This window comes from Pistacia vera, unplaced genomic scaffold, assembly GCF_008641045.1.
Source record: "Pistacia vera cultivar Batoury unplaced genomic scaffold, PisVer_v2 Contig265, whole genome shotgun sequence".
NCBI lineage: Eukaryota > Viridiplantae > Streptophyta > Magnoliopsida > Sapindales > Anacardiaceae > Pistacia > Pistacia vera.
Genome location: NW_022196074.1, coordinates 1481540 through 1508663, shown reverse-complemented (window position 1 = coordinate 1508663; position 27124 = coordinate 1481540). Strand labels below are relative to the sequence as shown.

At 36.7% G+C, this 27124-nt stretch overlaps 1 protein-coding gene and 1 pseudogene across 1 annotated transcript; both read right to left on the bottom strand.

The window, feature by feature from the left end:
* Window positions 1-707: 707 nt before the first annotated feature.
* Window positions 708-4021, bottom strand: LOC116133028 (annotated as a pseudogene).
* An 11435-nt stretch (window positions 4022-15456) lies between these two features.
* Window positions 15457-26112, bottom strand: LOC116133027 (ABC transporter B family member 15-like). The gene is given in 11 exon segments (XM_031418698.1): window positions 15457-16583; window positions 17086-17109; window positions 17476-17505; window positions 18999-19105; window positions 19337-19402; window positions 19520-19802; window positions 24377-24793; window positions 24877-25044; window positions 25046-25171; window positions 25764-25801; window positions 25953-26112. Coding segments are annotated over 11 exon segments (2535 nt in total). The 3' UTR covers window positions 15457-15467.
* Window positions 26113-27124: the final 1012 nt, after the last annotated feature.

The window sequence follows — 27124 nt, the reverse complement described above, 5'->3', positions numbered from 1 at the left end:
CCCATTAGCCTCTCCAATTGCCAGCGAAATCCCATCGTTGCCGCTACCAGATTTGTTCGATTTTCGGTCGATTTACTCACTAAAAATTAACGATGTCACCACCATTACATTCACCGGCGCTTTATCTTCAAAAGCCCTAAGGTTCCGACGGTCAATTGCTCGCCGATCACCCACCCAAGTCCTAGGATTTTGGGTGAATAGGAAAAGTATAAACCCGGCCCGTTGAAGCTTCCGAGTCTCGGTTCAACCGGTTCAATCGGCCAGGTCGGGCTGCGTTTTAAAACAATGTGTGTTATATAATATCTCTTTGAGACAGTTTGGGTTTTGACAGCTAATACCACTTTGTCTTTAAGTACTTGTTGAGCTCTGATTGGTGATGTTGACATCTGTGTGTATTTTTTGCATAAGAGATTCATATAAATTTGCTCAACAAAAATTAAACAATATTTTAGTCATGTTATAAGAGGTTTAAATGAAAGAAAAAAATATTTCAAACGAAGAAGATAAAACCGATCAAAGCTGATCAAATAAGTTCAATCAAACTATAGCATGAAACTTGCAAGGTGGCGCGATTACAAGCCCAAACCCAAACCCAAAGAGGAATACATTCGACCAACGAATAATCTAGAATCATTTGCAAATCTACATCGGCTAATTGTTTCCGAGCAACCGCTCCTAAAGAAATTTCTCAGTTGCAAAATATATCGAAAATATAACTCACAAACTCTGTCTAAAAATAGGACCAAATAGAACAAGGCTTTTGTGAGTTGCACAGCAGCCCACAAAAGAAAATGGGCCTTCAAAGTGCTTTCAGGGCCCAATACAATAGTAAGCACGTAACTACATTATGATACATTACTTCAAAACACTGCTATATCAATACATGTTGACTACTTAGTATCACAGTCATTTAGAAACAACAACTTTACAAGACAGAATATTAGTTTGATGTATTTTATAAAACCGAGATCCAATTCACCATCGGAGTTGATGAGGAGTACTGGTTTCTCTGGAACATGGATGAACTTCACAATAAAACCAATTGGCAATGAGAATGCTCCCAATGCAATACAAGTTAACCATTGCCTCCAATTCAATCTCTCTCTAGAAGCAAACTTGTTTAGGAGCTCCACTGTCAGAAACTGAACAAGTAGAGCTACTCCCACTAGTCCAAGGAACAATTTGTTCTTGTGAATGCCTCTGAAAACATTCGTTTTCTCCAACTTCCTTGCATTGAAGAAACTGAAAACCTGGCAAAGAAAAAAAGTATTGAACACCATTGTACCATTCACTTCAGGACTCACTTTGAACATGGACTCGCCCACAAATTGTAAGATCAATAAGACTGCTATCTGATATAGGGCTTGAGATAGAAGATTTCTCCACATAATGTTTGTTATAATGGGTTCAGTACGACCTTGAGGAGGGCTCTTCATTAGCTCATCAGTTGGCCTTTCAGTAGCCAGAGCCAAAGCTACAAGTGTATCCAAGATGATGTTCACCCATACCAATTGAACTGCTGTTAGAGGAATCTTATTACCAGGAACAAAGCCTGCAACAACATTGATCACTAGAGCTGCAATATTAATGGTGAGTTGAAATTGGATAAACGTTTTGATGTTATTATTAAAACATCGTCCCCACTTTAGAGTAGTAGCCACTGTAGTGAATTTATCATCTATTATGACGATTTCTGAGTTTTCTTTAGCAATTTCGCAGCCCTGAATACCCATCGAAAGTCCTATATCAGCTTCATGTAGTGCAGGGGCATCGTTGGTGCCATCTCCAGTGACTACAACCACATGGCCTTTCTCTCTCAAACACTGTACCATCAAAAATTTGTCTAAGGGAGAAGACCTTGCCATTACCCGAATCTTATCAACCTTTTCCGTTCTCTCTTCCGGTGTATAGTTACGTAATTGTATGCCTTCTACTACCTCCTCATCTTTTTTCGCTTGGTCTTTTTACTGTAGTATTCCACATTCTTTGGCTATAGCTTTTGCTGTGAAAACATTGTCCCCTGTGATCATTTTGATGCCCAGTCCGGCTGATTTGCAAATTTCCACATCTGTCTTTACACCTGGTCGACATGGATCCTTAAGGGAAACTATTCCCAGCAAGGTTAAGTCATCTTCTCTCAGTGTTTGATGGGTGTTTCCATCTTCATTATACTGCATTTCTTCTTTAAATATTTTTTTATGAGCAAAAGCTATGCATCTAAGGCCTTTAGCTGCCATGCTGCCGATCATATTTTCTGTTTTTTGCCTTTCATCTTCATCCATGGTCTTTGTTACCCCATTATTCTCATAATATTGTGAACACATAGCTAGGATCATCTCAGCAGCTCCTTTCCAGTGTACATGAATTGTGTTATCATCTGTTTTCCTAATTGAAACCCCACTGCGTTTTTTATCAGAGTTGAAGTTTTCAACCTGGAGAATGGTGTACTTTTGCTTCACTTTTTGCATGTTCATACCCAATTCTTGGGTAGCCCACGAAAGAATTGCTTTCTCTGTTGAACTACCAGAAAATTCAGGTACAGATCCTGAAAAAGGTTTGTAAACACCACCAGTTGTGTTCAAGCCAACTGCTTGGTAGAATAGTTCACGAACATTTGAGGCAACCATATTACGAGAATCTTTCTTAATGGATTCTTGGCCAAGCCAAAACTCAGTCACTTCCATATGATTCAATGTCAAAATGCCTGTTTTGTCAGTACAAACAACTGTGGCTGAGCTCATTTTTTCGTAACCCGAAAGTTTCTTTACCATTGCTTGATCAGCCATCATTCTCTTCATGGAATAAGCAAGTGTGAGAGTACTGCCACTGGTAAGCCTGATAGAATTGCCGCTACCGAGTGGCAACCGTGCCGTAAGAATGTGTGCAACAGATTTGAAATAGCATCTAAATCTGTTTTACTACCATTATACTCCTTATTTCCATTCTTATCTTTTGTTTTCCCAGTGAAGTAGTTAAAAAGTATATGCAAGAACCAGGAAAGCCAATGAGAATCCTAATTTTTCAATGGAGCAAATTAGTTTGTCAAGCCGACTTGTAATTGAGTTCTTTCATTGGATTGATCATCTGCTATCGAACTCATCATTCGACCCCATGTAGTGTTCATTCCGACAGACACCACGAGCATCTGACCATAGCCATCTACTACTTTTGTGCCAGATAACAGAAAAGGATTATGGTTGGAGTTGACTTCGACAAAGTCATTCTCTCCTGTCATGCTTGACTCGTCGACCTCCAAACGATACCCTTTCAAAAACAGCCCATCAGCTGGAATCTGATCACCAGTTCTCAGGAGCACAACATCTCCAACTACAAGGTCAAATAAGGAGACTTGTTGTGCCGAGCATCTCTAACAACTTCAACTTTGATATTGATACTCAACTCTTTGCGTTCGTTACTTTGAGTTTCCTCTATCAAGTTGCTGACCGCAGAGAGAGCAACCATCAAAAGGACAGCAACAATATACTACACCTTCATACCAACCTTCTTCCACCCCATGTTGTTTAATTCCAAAAGCAAGAGCCAGGGCTGCCCATACTAGGAGAATAAATATGGCGGTGTTTTTAAAAGCACCAATCGGAATAGCGAAAGCCTTTGGAGGTGGCTTATGGTAAGAGTTAGTACCAAAAATTTGAGACCTCCTAGTATATCATCCTTGCTGCCGCCGATTCCATTGTCGGAACTTACTCCTAGACGGTGGCCACACCTTCAACTCCGCCAAGAACATGCAGATGCTTCAAGTCTTTTTCTCCAACATTCTTATGTTGTTTTATAAACAAAGGGATCAAAGGAGTTGAGCACAACCTGGTTTTAGAAACGGTAGGTTGAATCTCAAGGACAGGGTAACGAGGAGGACTTTTCTCCGATTCTTGTCGACTTTTGGATATGAGAGAAAGCATCATCCGGTAGAATAGATTGTCAAATAGGCCTTGCGCCATCGCCTTTGAGCTCTGGTAAGCGTGGTGGTGGGGATATCAGACAGTAGTGTGCCCCCATCAGACATGTGTTGCTGCTGAGAGAAGCTGGAAATTAATTTCTATCTATTATGCAAAATGAACCACTTTGAATCCAACGCACTGCTCAAGTTCACTTGTGAATTTGCTGGTCGTTTGCAATGATGCTCCGATTTTTAATGTCATTCAGTAGTTATCAGCGCAACTCCTTAATGTTCTATTTGCCTTACAGTCACGCAACTCAATTTCCAATTCCAATTCAATAATTTTTATTTTCAAACTCTCAAACAATGCCTTACTTTTTTGAGCTTTCACATGCCTTACTTTTTTGAGCTTTCACCTTAGCAATACTATGGCTACCGAAGGAACATACTGAATTCATGCTTGAATGACGTGACGTAATTCTAACCGTCGATGAATATTAATTTATAATTAATCGACGGTCGGATTACGCCACATCATTTGGTGTATAAATTTGGCACGCCACTTTTGGTGCTATATATTTTCCCTTTCACCTACTGCTTCAGTATAACTAAGCCTTTGTTTTTTTTTTTTTTCTGGCTTATATATTGGTGTACTCTAATTACGTATCAAAAATACAAGATATAAATATCATTTGTGTTACAATAATGATTCTAATAATATTCATCATCCATATAATTGATGGAGAGGCATGCATGTTGGTAAGTCTTATAGTATTATATACATTACAAATATATATAATGTATATTTTACAATCTCAAAATACATGCTTCATAAATATTAAAAGAAAGAAAATAGAAGAGTATATGAATTATCAAGAATTTAACATGTATTGTAAACAAGGAAACAATATTATTGAACGTGTGCTTTTTATAAGTTTTGTTATATATATATATAAAGAGTTAGTTTTAATATGGAATTTTAATAATATTTGTAGATATTATTAGTGGGGTTAATTAGATATTATACCGGATTAATTAATAGTATGGTACCCTTCATGTATAATTCATATGATGTCTTAATTTGTAAATAACTTTATCATAATGGTGGTCAACCTAATTAATTAATCTTGAACCAATATAAATTGAAAGCAAGGTGACAATAATTTTAATTTTACTGTTACATAAAATGTAAACATATATATGATTTTCGAATACGAGATGAATGTAGAATACATATATCGATTCATTCATGCATGTAGTAATTAGTTAATAAATTAAAAATTACTCACAAATCGTGTTAACACATGCATAAATTAAATCAGTAAGAAATTAATTAATAGAAGTTTAGGGGGATTCAAGTTTTATAAATTGAATCTTAAACTTATTCATTAACTATATATATAATGTGACAAAATCGAAGTGAATCAAAACTTTGGTTTTAATCTTGATTCTTAGTTCCCATTTATTTTATTTTCTTATTTTATCAGTTCTTGTTAATCAGTTGGTCATAGCACACCTCATCTATCGCACAAAAAACAAACACACTTACAAATTTTTTCATAAAATTTGACTTAAACATAGGAAGGATTATTTTGTTGTCTTGCTTTCCAATTCCATATGCATTTATAGGTTATAATATCATCTATGGTCCACTTATAATTGACATTGTCCGTCTCTCACTAAGGCTGTGATCGAGCCGAGCTGAGCCGAGTATTTTGCCGATCGAGCTGGAGCCTGTCGAGCTCATGAAATGTTGTTCGAGCTCAAGCTCATTATGGGTGGCTCGAGCTCGAGCCGAGCCTAACCATGCTCGGTCAAGGTTGGTTTGACCCGTTCCAATTCTAGTCCTGCATAATTTTTTTTTCACCTAGCATTGTTTTTTATTACACAATTTTGCATACACAACTATTGTAAATGACAATATACCTAAAAAAATAGCTATTGTTGTGAATCATTCATATATTTATCATGCTAGTTTTGTAAGACATATTAAGTTAATTGAACTAAATTTCTTAGTTTAGTTCACTTGAGATAATTAATGTTTGAGTAAAAATAAAATGTGATTTTGAGGCTGTAAGTAACAACTATACATGCTAGCAGTAACTATACATCAAAATACAGGCCCAAACCTCAAAATATAGTTGTCCATTCATCAAAATATAGGTAGCTGTACATCGGCCGTCTTCTACCGAAACCACCAGTTTCCTATGGGGGCTGCAAACAAATTCAATTTAGTAAGTTTATTTTTATATAAATATTCTAATTAATTGGCTATAAAACTGAAAGTAAAATTAGATGAATAAGAAATCCTGCATGCTTCCATGTGGTTTATGTAACTCACATTTTAATCTATGCATGATCATTAAACCAAACAAAAATGAATCAACACAGACCTGCACATGCCTACTGCCACAGCCAAACCATGTACTAAACCCCAAGAACTTACGGGATAGGAAGTTTAATCTCCAACGGTTGCTGCTCTGCCTGAAATTAAAAAGAAGAAAAATTAAAGTTTAGTTAGAATAAAGTTACTGTAATTATTGAATTAAACCAAAACTATATTCAATATCATCTACTTTGCACCCTTTCTTCACCCCATTCAAAGAGCGACACTAATCACATCCACATAAGAGCATCTTCATCATGTCAGGAGTACCGATAAGTGTCAATTACCCTACTTTTGGGGTTGAAAGCAAACTTAGAAGCAACCATAGTGATAGGGATGGTTCGCCGTGTCAAGAGACGAAGACGACCGATAAGTGTCAATTACCCTACTTTTGACACGTAAAGTAGACTCAGAAGCAACCGTAGTGATAGGGATGGTTAATATCTCACAAGCCATGGTAGACAAAATATGGTACTTCCACCACTGTAAAGCATCAAATGCATCAGGGTTCCCCACACATTTATGGCATCCCTCTCCTATATAACAGTTTAACTTAGATTTACTAGGCTCAACAGTCTCAACTACGTCCAGAAAATTAGTAGAATCATCCCAACCATCCTCCCCGTTTTCCACTACTCCTGCCCCTCACCAACAACCTAAAGTTCTTTCCCTACTCATGTAGAAGTGTGGGCAGCAGTAGATGCTTTACTAGCATCAACATACTCCCCATATATCTCATACAATGCATCATGAACAATAACCGTATTTCCCCGTGCTTTATGGTTAACATCTTAGGGAATGACCACTGAATCACCCTCATTTTCAACCTAGGGTCCAATACAGCAACCACAACCATAAGTAGATTACATTCCCCCCAATATTTATCAAACTTCTCTTTCATTTTCCTAACCATGTTTCTAATAAAATCATCTTAATCTTCACTCTTTTATCCAACATAATTTTGATTAGACAAACCTGCTTTAGAAACAAATTAGCTGTTGGATAATCACTCCATGAAATGAGATTGATCGCACCACTAAAAACTTTTAAAATTTCACAAACTTTTTGTACTTTCTCCCATCTCTTAGGGGAGAGTAATGATAACTTAAATCCCTTTCTTTCAATCTTGGAAAAACATGTTTGAACTTAGTTGTCGTTGCCAACATTTCGTATGTTGAATTCCACCGTGTTTTACAATGAAGAATAAGCTTTCAAAACGGCAATCAAAGCTGTTGAATAATCTTTGGAAAAACCTTTAGTCGACTCTTCGTGGCATTGACATATGACACGCTATCATGGATGTCGTCAGTGATATGTCTAATTTGATAAAGACCATCTTGAACAACCAGGTTCAAGATGTGTGCACAACATCTTGCATGAAACAATTTGCCCCTACAAATGAGCTTCCCCGTAACTTGGAAATTTTCCCTGAGGACTTTAATTGCAACATCATTGCTTGTAGCATAGTCCATTGAGATCGTGTGGACAGTACTTTCAATTTTCCAATCCATCAGGCACTTGTAAATGGCATCAGAAATGTCGACACCGTTACGAGGAGGAGGAAAATGAACAAAGTTGAGGACCTGTCTATTCAACTTCCAATTATCATTGATCCAATGCCCAATCAACATTATATACTTCGTCTTCTGATTGCCTGAATTCCATAGATCTGTGGTCGAACTGATTCTAACACTCTTCAACAGTGTCTTCAACTTCTGCTTCTCATTTTCGTATACCTTCACTCAATCATTTTTGCAGGTATTACATGAAATCCAACTCCATTAAGGAATCACATACTTTATCATGTTGTTCAATCCCTCTTCCTCCATAACCATAAATAGATGCTCATACATAAGCACCCAATGGGTAATAAGTTCCCTCAATTTTAGCATATCGAACTAGCCTCTTAGAGTAGGTAGGATAGTAGATGCAGCTTCATACTTGGTAGTGGGAAAATTATTTCTCACCTCTTTTGTAGAACCCATGGGCTAAAGCACTAGAAATTGAAGAAGTAGTTTCATGGCTAAATTCGATCGGTGTCAGCGTGAAAGTCTGCAGTGTGAAGCACTCATGAATGTTGTCAATCGATTGGCGTTGACGTCTGTGGTGTCTTCGACGGCAAGAAGAACAGAAAAATGTGGCGAGATTTCACGATTGAGGGATTTATAGATTTCACGATTGAGGGATTTATAGATTTCACGATTTAAGGTAAGTGTATTTCAATTTGGGAAGTTTGATTTGGGGGTTTAACTTCCTGTTTTACAACTAATTACATTGGGGGGTTAAATATAGTTTTTACAAATTTTTAAAATTGAAGATAACACTTCAGTCCCCCAAAGTTTATAAAACTCACAAAAGTAACCTTACTTATGCAAGCCACCTCAGGCTCGCGAGCCTATCGAGTTGGGCCTCCTCTTAATCGAACTCGACTCCTTTTAATAGTGAGCTAGAGCTGAGGTGACTCGATTAAGTTCAAGCCGAGCCATAAAACGAGCTTCAGATAAGCTGGGTTGAGCCAGCTCATGAACTAATTGGCTCGTCTGACAACCCTATCTCCAACTTTACACATATGGTAGGCCCAATCAGTTAAAAGGAAGGAAGAATGGCATTTTCCCACCCCAGGTTAGGCCTAAAGATACTTTCCCACTTGAAAGTTTCAAAAAGACACTTTCTCACTCATAATTAAGATCTGTTAGTAAAATCGGCTAACTAACATGGTATAAATAGTGTGAAGACGAAAATACCTTCCCTTTTCTTCTTCTTTCTCCTTCTCTCTTTTTCTCTTCCTTCTCTTTCTCTCCCCCTTCCTTTTTCGAAGACCCTATCTGGCCAAACTTTACCACTCCAATTCTTGAATGGTACATTGCCCATTCTTTTAAGTACTTGCCCATGTTGTACACCATCGTAGATGTACACAAAAGCGACTTCTTCTCTAAGGCATTCGCTGCCTTGCACCAGGGTGTGTAGTACTCCACGAAAGGCACGATCCAATTCTCATTCATGATATCTATGGAGACTTTGATTGGCTTGTTGGAAGTAAAAGCTGTTAAGTCCTGTTCAGCATACTTAAAGACCTCTCTTATGACAAGTTGGTTAGGGAGTTGTAAAGGTGATGTTAGTGTCATTATCACCAAATACGCACCTTAACTCTTAAGAAGGCTTGTTGAATCCCTGACGTTTGTTCACACCTTCAATGAACAAAGCAATGTTGTTCTCTGTGGAAAGCGCCTCGCACGCATAGAAGTTGGTTCTCATGAGCTCCTCGGCGGAAGCTTCTTCATTAGAGATTCTTCTTCTTTCTCTTGATATTTCGTCAAAACTAGTTGAAAGAATGGCCATTGACGACAAAATCTTTTTGGCATATTACATTTAAACTGCGTGAGATTCATAAACAGCAAAACCCCAAAAAATCTAGCCTTAGAATTTTCTTTGGTTGAAAAAAAAAATACAAACCGTCAACCATCCTAACTTAGACGATGTCTTGGGTGAGACGATTGCAAGAACCTCCCAATTCGAAAAATGAACCGAAGCAGACTTTAATTTATCAAAATCTTGAATTGAGGACTTTAATTTCTCTCTTCATGCCAGATCAAGCCACCAAAGTTTGGACATATAGGGTATTGGAGAAGGAAAGACGGAGAAAAAGAGAAGGAAGAGAAAAAGAGAGAAGGAGAAGAAATAAGAAAGGTTAAGAAAAAGAAAAGAGAAGGAGAAGAGAGGTGGCGAAGAGGAAAGAAGAAAAGAGATGAAGAAGAAAGAGAGTGTATTTTAATCTTTACACTGTTTATACCGTGTCAGTTAACGAATTTTACTAACAAATCCTAACGATGAGTGAGAAAGTGTTGTTTTGAAACTTTTCTAGTGAGAAAGTGTCTTTGGGCCAAATCGTTGGGAGGAAAATTTCATTCTTTATTAAAAGAAATATGTGGGCTCATCTAGGGATGTTCAAAACCAAGTGCCGGAACTGGTTAGGTTTTTTTTAAACTGAAATGGAAATTTGATTCAGGCTATAAGCTGAACCAAATTCGAACTGGTTTGTAGCTGATTTGGTTTTGAATCAAACCGAATTTTTAGTTCGGTTTGATTTAAGCAAGTACCTGATTTTGAACCAAATTTGAAATCCCAAAATTACAATTCTACCCTGCTATAGAATTAAAGATAAAGTTACCTTTTTTTTTTTTTTTTTTTCCATTATCTCTTCTTCTTCACCACCCTCTTCCTTCACTGTTACCTCCCACGTCCACCCTGATCTCCCCCACCCCATGCTCACCATTTTTGTCACCCCTCACATATTCACCTCACCTTCTTCCAGCCCCATTGTTTACATCCATTACCATCCTAACCAATTTGTGCCTCACCGTTTTGATTTTTGTTTGTTGTCTAGATTTTGGAGATCTTTAGGTTTTTTGGTTTAATTTTGCTTGGGTTTCGGAGATATGTGTAGAAGAGAAGTGAAGAGGTAGTTGAATTTAAGAGATTTTTTATTAGAATGGTTGGGTTGTTTTCAATTTTAATTTTAGGAAAAAAAAAAAAAAAAAAAAGGCTCCATTTGGATAACCGGTTTTTTGCATAGCTGAACCGAAAATCTAGGTTTCTCCCTTATTATAACTCAAAATCGAACCAAATTTTCGGGTACCTGGTTTCTCTAGTTCGGTTCAGTTTGGTTACCATTTCCAATTTGTATTTCGTGTATTTTTTAACACTTCTAGGCTCATCTTACATTTTTTTAAGTTCCACTTTTTTTTTTTTAAAATAAGTTTAACCTTAATGAAAATTATAAAAAGTGATATTATAAGTTTTAAATATGGTCATAGTCTATTTTATATTTGTTTAATCTTTAATATTAAATTTTTACCTAACTTCAACTCTAAATTTTCATAATCATTAAAACCTTTTACTTTATGTCAAATATTTTTATTGATAGTTCTAAAAACAAAAAAAGTAAGTCCGAAATATAAAATTGGACAAAAGGGAAAACCTAATTAAGTAGAGTGGTGTTATTTTAGCCTCGTTAATTCTCTGTGTAGACCCCATTTTAAGTAAAATTGATTTTGAAAAAGTAATTTTTAAAATTATTATAACTTATTCCAAGCTTATTCAGTCTCCCTTAACCTTCCTTTTCTAAAACTCTATCTTCATCTAGCATGCATTTTGTTGATATGAAAATTCGCACCAACCAGAGTGATCCGATTGACCCTGACAAAATTGAAACGGATGTGTGCGTGATTTAATGAAAATGAACAATTGAACAATTAAAGAGAAAATACAAGTAATGACAAGAGGCAATATTTAAAATGATTCGGCAAGTTTAAATCTTAAGCTTATGGCCACTATTTCTCTTATTGAATGAGAATTACAAATGATGAATCTTTTCCTAGAATAATTGCCCAACCCCTATCAAAACCAGTTGCAATTGGTTATATAGCACCCATTTATATGATAGAGTTGAGGTAAGATTCAAATACGTAAAATTAGGAAGTTGCATGATCTTCGACTACCTTAGTTAGAATCTAAATCAATTTGAATAGTTTCCTTCCAAATTGAGCAAATCTAAATATCTTCACTCCTAATCAGGGGCGGATTCAGCCCTTTGAGGGTAGGCCCAGATTTGAAAAAAAAATTATTAATATACAAGCCATAAAAAATTGTTAATTAACATATATACCTAGACCCACCTTCAGATTAAAAAAAAAAAAATAAGAATTATTATACATACTGTATATCTAGGTCTACAAAAAAACTTATTATATATATATATATTCTAAGCCCACATCATATTAAAAGTTTAAAACTCTCTTCAGTGTTTTTCTACACAGCTTTACCTATTTTTTTATGATTTTATCCCCAAATTCTTTACTCTCTTTTTCTTTTTCTCATGTTATTCGCTCTTAAAATTTTTGAAGACTGAAATTATTAAATTTTCATTACTCAAGGTGTCATAATTAGCTCCATTTTCTATTTTATCGATTTTATGTATATGCATTGTTCATTTCAATTTAGTTTATTTAAGGATTAAATCATTTTTTTTTCTTTTTGAGGTTTTTTATTCTAATTTGAGAGAAAAATATATTAATCTTGTGAGTTTATTTTGTATTTTCTGTCTAAGAATGGATCTGCTTTCTCAAATTAAAACCTTAACTATATTTTAAAGGACGTTATTCTCTACCCTTCACTTTTCTACATTTTAAACGTCACCGTTCAGTTGTTCAAAATTATTAAAGAAATTTGAGTTATTATCTATGTTTATACTAAAAAAATTTCCCATTTTTTATTAATTCATATTAAAAGTCAACGTAACGTTGACTTGATTTAAGTTTTAGTTGACTTTAGCTTAATTAAGCTAAGTTTGATCAATGCTATGAAAATTTATATTGTAATATTTGAAAGCCAAAAATAAAAATATTAAAAGAAGGTTTTGTTCAATGTTTACTCAACACTTTTACTCAAAATTTTGCTTCTCATAGATTTATTCAAGTAAGAAAATATTGTGTTATTATATATTCTTTTTTCTTAGGTTCTTAATATTGTATTATTTTTTTAATTAAGGTTTAGTGATTTTTTAATATTTTCATTAATTATTTAGCAAATAATGGCGGAGCCGCGGAGGCCCCCACTTGACAAAAATCTTAGATCCACCATTGCTCATAATAGGAAGTTATTCTCTCCGGATTTCCGGCACAACACTTTATCTTCCTATTGACATAGGAAATGTGTATTGCCATCGCTATTAACTGCAACTTCTTCAACACGACAAAGATCTTGGTGGGTTAAAGCTTCAATTTTTCGTTATTTTTTTAAACTCCAAAGCTTGAACGGTGGGTGTCATTGTTGAACTAATTTTCTCACATAGGTTTAGGATAGGTTTATTATATATTCAGCTTTGCCTGCTTTAAAGAATATGATCCACAAAGTTTTTTGACCCACTTTAAGTGAGATTCCCATGTGCTTTGGTAAAATGCTTAGGCGCTGAAAGATGAACCTCAATAAAATGTGGACTTAGGTTCATTATTTAGATTTTCGTTGCTCAAAAACAATTAATGCAGGAAACATCATTCCAAATGTAGATGAAATATGAGATTGACAACTTTTGGTTTATTAATCTGGATAGGGTATTTGTAAGAATTTTTAAACATCGTTTTGTTGTTGATGTCATCAGGTCGAACCGGTCCGACCTCCTGAACCGTGACCCAATCGCCTGAATGGGTCACTTCCTGGTTCAGGTTTCAGAACATTGCTGTCTACTACACAATGATAGCATGCATGTTAATTAGTTTAGATAAGTTGATTTAATTAGTGCGAATGGGAATGATTTAGATAGAAAAGCAAGCCCTCCACTGTCATAATTCTATATAAAGTTAAAGAAAAGATTATCTTCAAAAAAAATACAATCGTTTACAATCTCTTTTCACCAACTTTTTCTCACGACCCTGTCGTATTAGCTTACGATTGGTCAACTCACAATTTACTAAATGAGACATATTTACAAGCTGACCAATCGCTAATTACCATATCATGATTGTGATAGAAAGTTTATGAGAAGAGATTGTAAACGTAATATTTCTCTAACTTTAATTATATAAAAAGGACCAGGATCTCTGAAAATATTCATTTTCATTTTCTCTTTGTTGTAAAGCAAGCCTCATATCGTATAAAGTTCAAGAAAAGCCAACCCACCACCGTCGTAAAATTTTAAGATAATCGTTAAAGCTAATAGCATTATTGGTGTTGAAAATTTATTTAAAATCTTTTAAAAATTATTGGTCACATGTCGTTTGAATTTTTCTTGCTAATTAGCCCCACACTCACCGCCATCAATAAAACAAAACAAAAGAAAAGTTGCCTGTAAGTGGTACTAATGATGCGCTGTCGTTTTTTATTACCAAGAAATGAGGGTGACTACTGTTAAACACAATAAAACAAAACAAAAGATAACAGAGGCGTGCGTTGGAATTCAATTCTCCCGCACATGGTTGTCTTCCCGGCAAAAGAAACTACTGTGCAAGCTAAAGACTCTTTGAACACTGGAGAAGAGATCTGACGAATGAAATTGTTTAATTTTGTGTTTCTTTGTGTAGAAATGAACGGCTGGGATAAGTAATCACATGGATTACCACTTGTAGCCATAAAAAGGAATTACTCTAATAAAATCAGTAAGTTAAAGAAACATTGAAGAAGCTTTGTTTGCAAATACTCTATCCCTGCCATGGGCTTACTCCTCACCCAAAAGGCTTTATTGAGTGAGAGGATTATCCACTCTTATAAACATATTGACTTGAACATACCTAGTTGATATAAGATCTTCAACACTCGCCCTTACGGTCAAGCCCATATGGTCTACTTGCCTATAAATGGAGGTAGTTTGGTAGCTCATTCAATCATTTAGCTCAAATGGGATTGGCTTTGATACCACTTGTTGAAGTTGGGCCTAACTCCTCACTCAAAAGATCTTATTGAGTGGAAGGATTATCCACTCTTATAAACTCATTGGCTTGAGCGTGCCTAGTCGATATGAGATCTCCAACACCATATACATCAATTGAGTATATGCAAAAATATATTGATCACCTATTCTATATAAAGTTAATCAATTTATGAGATACTGTCTACTACACGATTATAGCATGCATATTGATCAGTTCAGATAAGTTGATTTAATTAGTGCGAATGGAAATGATTTAGATAGAAAAGCAAGCCCTCCACCGTTGTAATTCTATATAAAGTTGAAGAAAATATTATCTTCGGAAAAAATATTATCGTTTATAATCTATTCTCACCAACTTTTTCTTACAACTCTATTGTATCAGTTCGCGATTGGTTAACTAACAAATTACTAAGCGAGACTTATTTATGAGTTGATCAATCGCTAATTGTTACATTATAATTGTGATAGGAAATTTATGAGAAGAGATCGTAGATGTAATATTCCTTTTATCTTCAATTATATAAAGAGGACCAGGATCTCTGAAAATATTCATTTTTAATTTTCTCTTTGTTGTAAAGCAAGCCTTATATCGTATAAAGTTCAAGAAAAGCCAACCCACCACAGTTATTTATGTAAAGTTAAAGAAAATTTTGTCACTTGTATCAATCCCTTAATACATTCAGATGAAGCTTTTCCGATTATTACAAATATAAAATCGAGACTGAAATCTTCTTACTGAATAAACCCAAAAAGGAAACAAAAATTTAAATTTGATTTATCGTTGAATGAGTATTAGTATCTGTTCTCCTTTGGAGGTTAACTAACGAGTAGTAAGCTCCTGTGGATCCTTTGGCCAACAAAGAATGTTGGTTCCCTTTCTCGATGACCTGCCCTTTGTCTAATACAGCAATGAGATCACAATTTTGTATAGTACTTAATCTATGTGCTACCACTACAGTGGTTCTTCCAATCATCATGTGCTCAAGCGCATCTTGCACTACTTTCTCCGATTGACTATCGAGCGCACTAGTTGCTTCATCTAATAGTAATACTGTAGCTTTTTTCAGTATTGCTCGAGCTAGCGCAATACGTTGCTTTTGACCTCCTGATAATTGTACTCCTCTTTCCCCACACCGTGTGTCATATCCGTCATTCAATCCAGCTATGAAATCATGAGCATTGGCGGCCTTAGCTGCCTCAATTATCTCAAACTCATCTATGTTGTCATCTACACCATAAATAATGTTTTCCCTAATTGTACCAGCAAATAATGTAGGCTCTTGACTAACAAGTGCAATGTGCCTTCTCAATGATTTAAGATTGTATGATCTAATATCCCGGCCATCAATTTTTACTATACCCTTTGAAGGATCATAAAAACGTTCGATTAAACTAATAATCGTTGATTTCCCAGACCCACTTTGCCCTACCAATGCTATTGATTTTCCAGCTTCAATGTTGATAGAAAAGCCTTTGAAAATCATCACATCAGGTCTAGCAGGATATGCAAAATGTACATCTTGAAGTTCTATATGACCTGTTATTTTTTCAGCCTTGTAGCCTTCAGAATCATCAGGCTGAATTCTTGTATACCGCTCCAATATAGCGAAGACTAACCTTACAGCATCTGAGCCTCTGGCAAGATCTGTGGTGATGCTTCCAGCAGTAGCTATGAGATAGCCACTGCTCAGTAGGATCATGAAGGTCTGCAAAAAGCCCTCGGAAGTGATGTAGCCCTCTTTCAGGAGTTTGCCACCGTACCAAAAATCCAAAGCCCAAGTGCAAGATGTTAGGCTTTGTGAGAAGGCAAGGCCTATTCCAGAATACCGTGACTGTTTGACACTCTCCATTCTTGGTCCTTCCTGGGCCTTTCCTAGCATCTTCAGGATTTAAAAGTTGTTTGGGTTTGTTTGCAACAATTTCGGGTTTGTGGGAATATAGTATAATTTGAAAAGATTATATAATACTTCATTAATCCTAATTAGCACTAATTACCCTTAATCAATAATATGGCTATTTAGTTGACACTTTAAAACTTAGCCTTTTAATTAAATACAAACTTGAGATGGCCTTCAATAAACTGCCCCCAAACCTCTTGACTTTAATTTATCAATGGCAACTCCATCAAGAAGAATTTCACCTCCAAGTGGGTCATAAAACCTTTGTAAAGTGAAATTACTGTGGATTTCCCTGAGCCATTACCACCCACTACGTTCATTGTCTTTCCTGCTGGAATCTTTAGGCACAAGCCTTTGAAGATTATGGTTTCAGGCCTTGATGGGTATGCAAATTCTCCGTGCCTAAACTCACTTCACCTGAAGCATTCTCCAGGATTTGGCCTTCCAAGTTTTCTTAATCAATCTTGGGAATTCTTTTTATTACCTCCATTATACGCTTTCCTGTTGACTTTGCTTCAGATATGGAGTTGAGGTTAGATAAACCAGTTCTTAATGCCCTGATCAAGAACAACTTTTGAGTTATGGATGATAATTTTGTATAATTTCGTATTTTTCTGTAAGCCAAAAGGCAATACTTACTAGCCTCTAAACTCCAATGGCAATAGAGGCACCGACTGCATACACGGTTCCTCCTTGAGCACCATGGTACATGACTAATCTGTATCATATAAGCAATGAAAGACCAAATAGCATAAGTAATGTTTGCTGCTTCCAATGGCCCATCCTTTAGCCAAGCCTTGCTTTACCCCTAGGCCCCAAACTGACTAAGCCTTCTAGGGCCGACGAGAACTCGTTGATGTTTTGTTTCACCAACAAATGAATAAACAGTTCTTATAAAAGAGATTGCATGTTCCGTAGTTGTTCAGCCTTCTTGTACAATATCTAGGCATGGCAATGTTCCCGATTTCGGAACCATCCCACCCGTATATATAATAAAATTAAAATATATATATATATTATCACTTTTCACTAATATCTCTATTTTTACCTAATTACACAATTATCCTACCTATATAACCATATTTTCCCAATTTCCATCATCCTAAACAATTGAACAAAAACAAACTCTAACCCATATTTATGTATAATAATTATGTTTAATGATTAATTTAAGTGTTTGTCATGTAAACGAGAATTAACTATAGTGTTTGATAATGCTCAAATTAATTTATGTTTATTTAAATAACGGGGCGAGGACGGGCTTCCAACATTTCCCTTTGGGGCGGGGAGTGAAATTCTTGTCATCCCCGTAACGGGGATGGGGCGGGGGCGGGGAGTGATTTAGGGGGGGGATGGGTAAGGTGAATGAGATCCCTGCCCCGCCCCATTGCCATGCCTAATAATATCCCTCTAAACATTTTCCCAAATTTTATGAAATAAGGAAACTACCACAACAATCAATAAAGAAATCATTAATTTATCAAGTTTTTAAAATCCACCTTGGAAACAAACAAACTCGCTGGCACCAGATATGTAAACATTATCACTGAATTCTGCCACAACAGAATGAAATTTCAGTTATCCTTTTAGTTCAACATATGTAATTAGAAGAGAAGGAAAGCATGAACACCTTGCTAATGTCATGGTTGAACAACTTTAGGTTTCAGTTAACGCAGTGCCAAAATGTTCATCAACTTACCCATCACAAGCACCACATAGGAGCAGTGAAGCCGTCACAAACGGCTCCGATGAACCTCAGAGCCATCAACAACATATCCACACCGTTTGCTTGCATGAAAATGGACAGTACAAACCTCTTCTTTCTCTTCCCCTTGCCACCTTTTCTTTCTCCTCCCATTTTCACACAAAACCAAACAAACAAAGAAACAATACAGCTCTCTTCTCTTCTGCTATGGCTTACAAAATCTATACTATGTTAAGTGTTGGTTTTTAGAGCTAGAGAAACCAAGGAAAGAGGAACAAAGCAGACATGAGAGAGAGATGTAAAGAGAGAAAATCTGAACAGAAATTTGCTCTGTTTTTCATTCAAAACAGGGGTAGTTTTTACAAGAACTTGCTACTGTTCCACCTAAAGTTACAAATTAAAATTAAACCAAACACTCCAACTAATGCACGTACAAACATATCAAAATACATCATTTTATCAACCTAATTCACCTAAACACGTCACTAAAATATTTTCTAAAACAGTGACCAAAAACTGCAACTTCACCCACAACACCATTCAAACCGTGGCGCCAAAAACTTGCAACTCCCACCGTGTGTTAACTTCATCATTTCCAGCAAGATATCATCATCTTCAACACTCCTCCTTGATATCTTTGCTGGAAACACTAAGTTTGAGCTTTAACTCTTCAAACTTGGCTTTGGACAAACCTTGGTCATTATATCTGTAACTTGTTCTTCACTATTAAAGAGAACTCCTCCTCCATTGCAGCTTCTCCAAGCATCAGATTTGACTGCCTCATTGTAGCTTGTTGGTTCTAACTCAGCCACATTGCACCTCTCATAATTCCAGATATTGGCTTTGTACCTCTAACTGGAACTTCATCAACTTCATCTTAATTCACTTCTTCAATCTGACTTTTGGGCATTCTATCTTGCTGGAAGCTTGGCTTGACTTTAACCTAACTTTTTCCAAATTCCAAACAGCACATTCGTCCATCTTGACATCTCTATTGACTATGTTAGCTGAATGGTTTTAAAAAACAAACTTTCCCCACTCAACCGGGAAGCTTTTTCCTTGCATTCTAACTCTTTTAACTCATTCACATCACATTCTAATAACACATGCTGAGTTTTTAAAATGCAGAGAGTAATTCCTCTCAACCATTTGTCTTACACTTAGCAAGCTTTGACTAATTTTGGAACAAAAACATCAGATATGAATTTGGTACCTGACTTGGTTTGGACAGAAACATTTCCCTTGCCTCTGACCTCCAGCAGCTCTCCATTTCCTATCTTCACTTTGGATCGATAACTCTGATCCAAGTTCACATAATGACCAAGGTTGGGAGTCATATGGTTGGTGCAACCACTGTCAATTAACCACACCTCTTGATCACAATTAGCTACACATCCTGAAGCCATAAACAGCTGCTCAGCTTCTTGAGTCTCTATTGATTCTCCACTACCTGGGATTGATGCCCTGCTGCCCTTCTTTATTCTTGCACACCCTTTCTACATGTCCAAACTGCTTACAAGACCTGCATTGTATGCCAGGCCTGAACCAGCATTTGTTTTCAGAGTGATTCTTTTTCTTGCAGTGAGGACAAGAAAGAAAGGTTCTCATTCCCACATTTTTTCCTCCTTCGTTGTTAACATCCTCCTTTCCCTTCTTCCTCCACATACCCCCTGTTTTGGCTTGTTATCATGACTCCTTCACTTGAGTCTTCCTGCCTCAACAACCCTCCTCGCTCTTATGCTTGAGAGAATGCACAATTTCGCTAGCTGATTTGGAAGGTCTTTGGAGTCTTCAGTGAAGAGATTTTTGCCTCAAATCTCTCAGGTAAACTAACCAAAAACCTTCTCTATTATCCTCTGTTAGTCAACTCTTCACCAAGTAGCTTAATCTTGTTCACCACATTCATCAACCTATCCACTACTCCATGACAGACTCAACCTCTTGCATCTTAATCTCAAATTCTCTTCTCAGGTTAGAACTTACATGCTACGTGTTGTATTGTTGCCCCCAACTCCTCCTTAAGCTTATCCTAAGCCTCTTTGGAGTTTCACACGCCATAATCCTGGTGAAGACTTGGTCTGTCACTGCCGAGTGTATGTAAGATAGGGCCCTTGGTGCTTTAGACATCTCCTCTTCATGAATCCTGATTTGGTTTAGTTGGGGTTTGCTCCCAACTAAGGAACTTGCTTCTCCTGCTCCACGTATTGCCACAACCCATGGCCTCTTAAATAAGTCTTCATCGTGACAGCCCTACATGGAACTATCTCCATTGAAATAAGTGGAGAAAGTGAAGCTGGAGTTGAAGCCTGGAGCAGATTATGTATGGTGTTGAGTTTTGTTAAGAGGTTTCTGTTTTTCCAGGTCCTGAAAGATCACAACAGCTCGATACAATGTTGGTTTTTAGAGCTGGAGAATACTAAGGAAAGAGGACCAAAGCAGAGGTGAGAGAGAGCTGTAAAGAGAGAAAATCTAAACTAAAATTTTGCTCTGTTTTTCATTCAAAAACAGGGGTAGTTTTTATACAAGAACTTGCTACTGTTCCACCTAAAGTTACAAATTTAAAATTTAAACCAAGCACTCCAACTAATGGACGTACAAACATATCAAAATACATCATTTTATCAACCTAATTCACCTAAACACATCACTGAAATATTTTCTAAAACGTGACCAAAAAACTGCAACTTCACACACAACACCATTTCAAACCGTGGCGCCAAAAACTTGCAACTCCCAACATGTGTTGACTTCATCATTTCCAGCAAGATACATCATCTTCAACTTAAGAGTTAGATATACACTTCTGCATGCATGTGGACATGGCCAAACTCAGAGGTATATGTTTATCCTTCATTTTTCTTTATTAAGAATCTTCATCCATTCATTAATTAAGCACGATGCTCAGTTAAGTAAGGATAATGTATTGAATTAAACCTGTTGTTTATGCTCATCTTTCAAGGAAACTCTGTTATTGCTTTCTGTTTCCGTCTAATTCTCCTATAATTCTTCATTTCTAAGTTCATAAAGAAATTTTTTCAGAATAAAAAAAAAAAAATTGGGATGTTGTTCAAACAAAACACTTCATTCAAACTTCACTTTTAATTTGGATTTTCCAATCTGTATGTAATTGGGGTCTTTGGATCTTATTTACTTTTTATTGTAATACTACTTTAGTATCATTCAAGTTAAATTTTATCGGAGAGTAACTTTGTAGAAATTGGAACACTGGTCTCATTACCAGGTACGTTATGGCCTATCAGGGCAAACTAAATTTCAATGGTTGAATGAGAAAACATTGAAATAAAACATAAGGATTTATGGCTGCCGGATGCTGGTTAGTGAGATGGAGAACCGCTACACTTGCGACGCTGCGAACAGCTATTCGGTGTCCTTTGGAGGCTAACAATGTGTAATAAGCTCCCGTTGGAGCGACAGTGTCCTTTGGATTGCATCAAAAAGTGCAACTATTGGAAACTCTCTTTCTATTAACAACTTCGAATTTATGGACTCGGCTATGTTCGTGGTCATGACATCAAACCTTCTTCCAGGAAAGTAAGCTCTACTCCATCGCTCGAAACCAACATCATGCTCAAGATATTTAGCAACTCTATCATCCTTGATTCGGATTTGCTGGAAGTGCTCCTCGAATGCATCAACCCAATAAGCTTTTGCTATCATGTAGTATGTCTGAAGGAGGCCAGCATACTTACACTTTTGTTTTATGTTCTCACCAAAGTGCCTCATACAGAATCCGTGATGTGTTTGACGGTAAATAGTGGCAATCCCCTTCTTTATAGAGTTGTGCCTATCAGATATTATGCACAATTCGTCAGTGTCAGACACTATCGTATGTAACTGCTGAAAAAACCAAGTCCACGACTCGTCATTCTTAGAGTCAACCACACACCATGCAACAGGATATGTGTGATTCTCGCTGTCCTGTGCAGTGGCCACCAATAATGTACCTCCATACTTTCTTGTTATAAAGCAACCATCAATAGCCAACACCTTTCTCATGTTTACAAAACCCCTTATAGCAGAACCGTAAGCAACAAAAAAATATTTAAACATCATATTCCTGTCCCACTTCAAAGTCGTCTTGCTATCTTGGTTTGTCAACTCAAGCATATAACGGTACGCTTCTAATACTGCGTATCCATGCCCCGACGTGCCCCTCACAAAATCTTGTGCATGTTGTCTCCCTTTCCAGCATTTCCAGTAACTAACAGCACATCCCAACTCTGTGCGCACAAGTCTCTGAATGTCTTTAGGAGATGGACATTTCCCTTCAACGAACTGACTTTTGACAAATTGTCCAATAACATCAGTGAACGCTTGTCGATGCTCACCTGAAATATGTCCCAAACCACAAGTGTGCTGACTTTTTCGTGATGAACTCAAAATTACCTCTCACGGCAACAAGTTTTAGCTTCCTCACCACTTCCTCTTTGTTGTCAAATAAATACCCTATGTGCAACTCCGATCCATCTGTAAAAACATGAGCTGATTCACTACTATCTCCAATTGCCTTCTCTGAACCTGCATAAACGACCATGGTGTTCTCTTCCTCACAGTCTACGCCTTCTGCATAATCTGTATTTAAAGAAATCTCTACATCTGTGGGAATATCTACGGGGTCCTCCTCCTCAACATTTTTATTCTGCCCCCCATCACCAACCTCTTCTACAGTCTCCTCCTCACCACCAAATTCACCGTCTACTCTTGATTTTTTCAACTAACAAATCAATAGCGTCATAGTTCAAATTAAAACCAGGCAAATCTCCGCCTACTTCCTCGTTATCCCTTTCCTTTGAACCAACTTCGAACGGTTTTTCTACAAGAGAAACCCTTAAAATCGGCCTCGAACCATTATCGGCCACATCAATCATATATAACTAATTCACACTTTCATCCGACTTTAATATAGCAGGAGGTACCTTATAATATTCAGGAACTCTGCTTAAAACATACTTCATAACTATATCACTATGCAAGCAACTCAAATTACCTCTTCTAATTATTTCATCAATCAACTCATCAAAACTAACCTCTGTGCTCATAGCAATTGGTATAACTTTTTTGCTCTTCTCAATCCACTTCCAGCTACGTTCTTCCTCCACCCACTCACCAAAATATTCAACACCCAAAACAACTTGTCCCATGTGTAATAACAGCCAACTACCTGTAATGCAAGAAAAAAAAAATTCTTAAATGTTGTACTAAGGGTTCAAATATTTTAAAAAGAATCTGCACAATCGCTTATATGGTCTACTATATCGCTTAAGCAATCATGGTTATTTATACTGGATCGCTTAAGCGATATACTTGATTGCTTAAGCAATCTTATGCCATTTACTAATCACTTAAGCGATCTGCTCCTATACACCAGACTTTTACCAGATCGTTGAAGCGATCTATCTGCTGCATACCTAATCGCTTAAGCGATCTATCTGCTGCATTACCAGACCTACCAGATCGCTTAAGCGATCCATCATACCCAGAATACATTTTCAGTCATCTCCACCTACAATCGATCCATTATACCCAAAACAAATTTTTAACAAATTTCACTCCTTTCAACTTGCATTACATCAAATACAACCCAAAAACCTAAACAACTAAATCAAAATCATAACCCAAACCCCATCCATTATTAAATCTTTGTAAATCTAAATATAAAATGTAAAAAGGAGATACACATACTTAGACGAAATGTCAGGAGGAGGAGGAGGAAGATCTTTGGCGGAGAAGATGTTAATGGTGGAGGAAGAAGAAAGTGTTAATGGCGGAGAAACAAGAAGATATAGAGGAATGAGGAAGAAGAAGAAGAAGATGTAGACGAAGCTAAAAAGAAGAGAAGAAGATGCAGAGGTAGAGATGCGTTAATGGCGGAAGGAAGAAGAAGGTGTTTGGGTTTGTTTGCAACAATTTCGGGTTTGTGGGAATATAGTATAATTTTGAAAAGATTATATAATACTTCATTAATCCTAATTAAGCACTAATTACCCTTAATCAATAATATGGCTATTTAGTTGACACTTTAAAACTTGATAGCCTTTTAATTAAATACAAACTTGAGATGGCCTTCTAATAAACTGCCCCCAAACCTCTTGACTTTTAATTTATCAATGGCAACTCCATCAAGAAGAATTTCACCTCCAAGTGGGTCATAAAACCTTTGTAAAAGTGAAATTACTGTGGATTTCCCTGAGCCATTACCACCCACTACGTTCATTGTCTTTCCTGCTGGAATCTTTAGGCACAAGCCTTTGAAGATTATGGTTTCAGGCCTTGATGGGTATGCAAATTCTCCGTGCCTAAACTCAACTTCACCTGAAGCATTCTCCAGGATTTGGCCTTCCAAGTTTTCTTAATCAATCTTGGGAATTCTTTTTATTACCTCCATTATACGCTTTCCTGTTGACTTTGCTTCAGATATGGAGTTGAGGTTAGATAAACCAGTTCTTAATGCCCTGATCAAGAACAACTTATTGAGTATATGGATGATAATTTTTGTATAATTTCGTATTTTCTTGTAAGCCAAAAGGCAATACTTACTAGCCTCTAAACTCCAATGGCAATAGAGGCACCGACTGCATACACGGTTCCTCCTTGAGCACCATGGTACATGACTAATCTAGTATCATAATAAGCAATGAAAGACCAAATAGCATAAGTAATGTTGCTGCTTCCAATGGCCCATCCTTTAGCCAAGCCTTGCTTTACCCCTAGGCCCCAAACTGACTAAGCCTTCTAGGGCCGACGAGAACTCGTTGATGGTTTTAGTTTCACCAACAAATGAATAAACAGTTCTTATAAAAGAGATTGCATGTTCCGTAGTTGTTCCAGCCTTCTTGTACAATATCTAGGCATGGCAATGTTCCCGGGATTTCGGAACCATCCCACCCCGTATATAATATATAAAATTAAAATATATATATATATATATACACTTTTCACTAATATCTCTATATTTTACCTAATTACACAATTATCCTACCTATATAATCCATATTTTCCCAATTTCCATCATCCTAAACAATTGAACAAAAACAAACTCTAACCCATATTTATGTATAATTAATTATGTTTAAATGATTAATTTAAGTGTTTGTCATGTAAACGAGAATTAACTATAGTGTTTGATAATGCTCAAATTAATTTATGTTTATTTAAAATTAACGGGGCGAGGACGGGCTTCCAACATTTCCCTTTGGGGCGGGGAAGTGAAATTCTTGTCATCCCCGTAACGGGGATGGGGCGGGGGCGGGGAGTGATTTTGAGGGTGGGGATGGGTAAGGTGAATGAGATCCCTGCCCCGCCCCATTGCCATGCCTAATAATATCCCTCTAAACATTTTCCCAAATTTTAATGAAATAAGGAAACTACCAACAACAATCAATAAAGAAATCATTAATTTATCAAGTTTTTAAAATCCACCTTGGAAACAAACAAACTCGCTGGCACCAGATATGTAAAACATTATCACTGAATTCTGCCACAACAGAATGAAATTTCAGTTATCCTTTTATGTTCAAACATATGTAATTAGAAGAGAAGGAAAGCATGAACACCTTGCTAATGTCATGGTTGAACAACTTTAGGTTTATCAGTTAACGCAGTGCCAAAATTGTTCATCAACTTACCCATCACAAGCACCACTATAGGAGCAGTGAAGCCGTCACAAACGGCTCCGATGAACCTCAGAGCCATCAACAACATATCCACACCGTTTGCTTGCATGAAAATGGACAGTACAAACCTCTTCTTTCTCTTCCCCTTGCCACCTTTTCTTTCTCCTCCCATTTTCACACAAAAACCAAAACAAACAAAGAAACAATACAGCTCTCTTCTCTTCTGCTATGGCTTACAAAATCTATACTATGTTAAGTGTTGGTTTTTAGAGCTAGAGAATACCAAGGAAAGAGGAACAAAGCAGACATGAGAGAGAGATGTAAAGAGAGAAAATCTGAACAGAAATTTTGCTCTGTTTTTCATTCAAAAAACAGGGGTAGTTTTTATACAAGAACTTGCTACTGTTCCACCTAAAGTTACAAATTTAAAATTTAAACNTATTTCGATATTTGCCGCATCCCATGCCTATCTTTTATTTTCTGTTTCGATTACATTGATGTCTCTTATATTTTGATTTGTGATAAATTTGATTGATACAAATTCTTTTCGGATTTGGGAGGGAAATGAGTGATGTACAAATGTTTCCCAAATGACCAATACTTTTCTATATATGATCGCTTAAGCGATCTCAAATCGCTTAAGCGACCAAGAGTCTATTACGAAGCATCGCTTAAGCGATACATCAGATCGCTTAAGCGATTACCCACCTGGGCAGATGTTCATTCTGCCTTGACAAAGATCGCTTAAGCGATCCTAAATCGTTTAAGCGACAGAGACTCGTTTAGGAAGCATCGCTTAAGCGATACATAACATCGCTTAAGCGATCTCAGATCTGGGCAGATTCATTTTGCCTTGGCCAAGATCGCTTAAGCGATTTGAGATCACTTAAGCGATCAAGAGTGTTTTACGAAAATCGCTTAAGCGATACAAATGGATAGCTTAAGTGATTTTTGATCTGGGCATCTGCAGAGAGCTAGATTGCTTAAGCGATTACCGATCGCTTAAGCGACCAGGAGTAAAAGCAATGAATCGCTTAAGCGATACATAAGATCGCTTAAGCGATTATAGATCTGGGCAGATTCATTCTGCCTTGGCCAAGATCGCTTAAGCGATTTGAGATCGCTTAAGCGATCAAGAGTGTTTCACGAAAATCGCTTAAGCGATACAAGTGGATAGCTTAAGC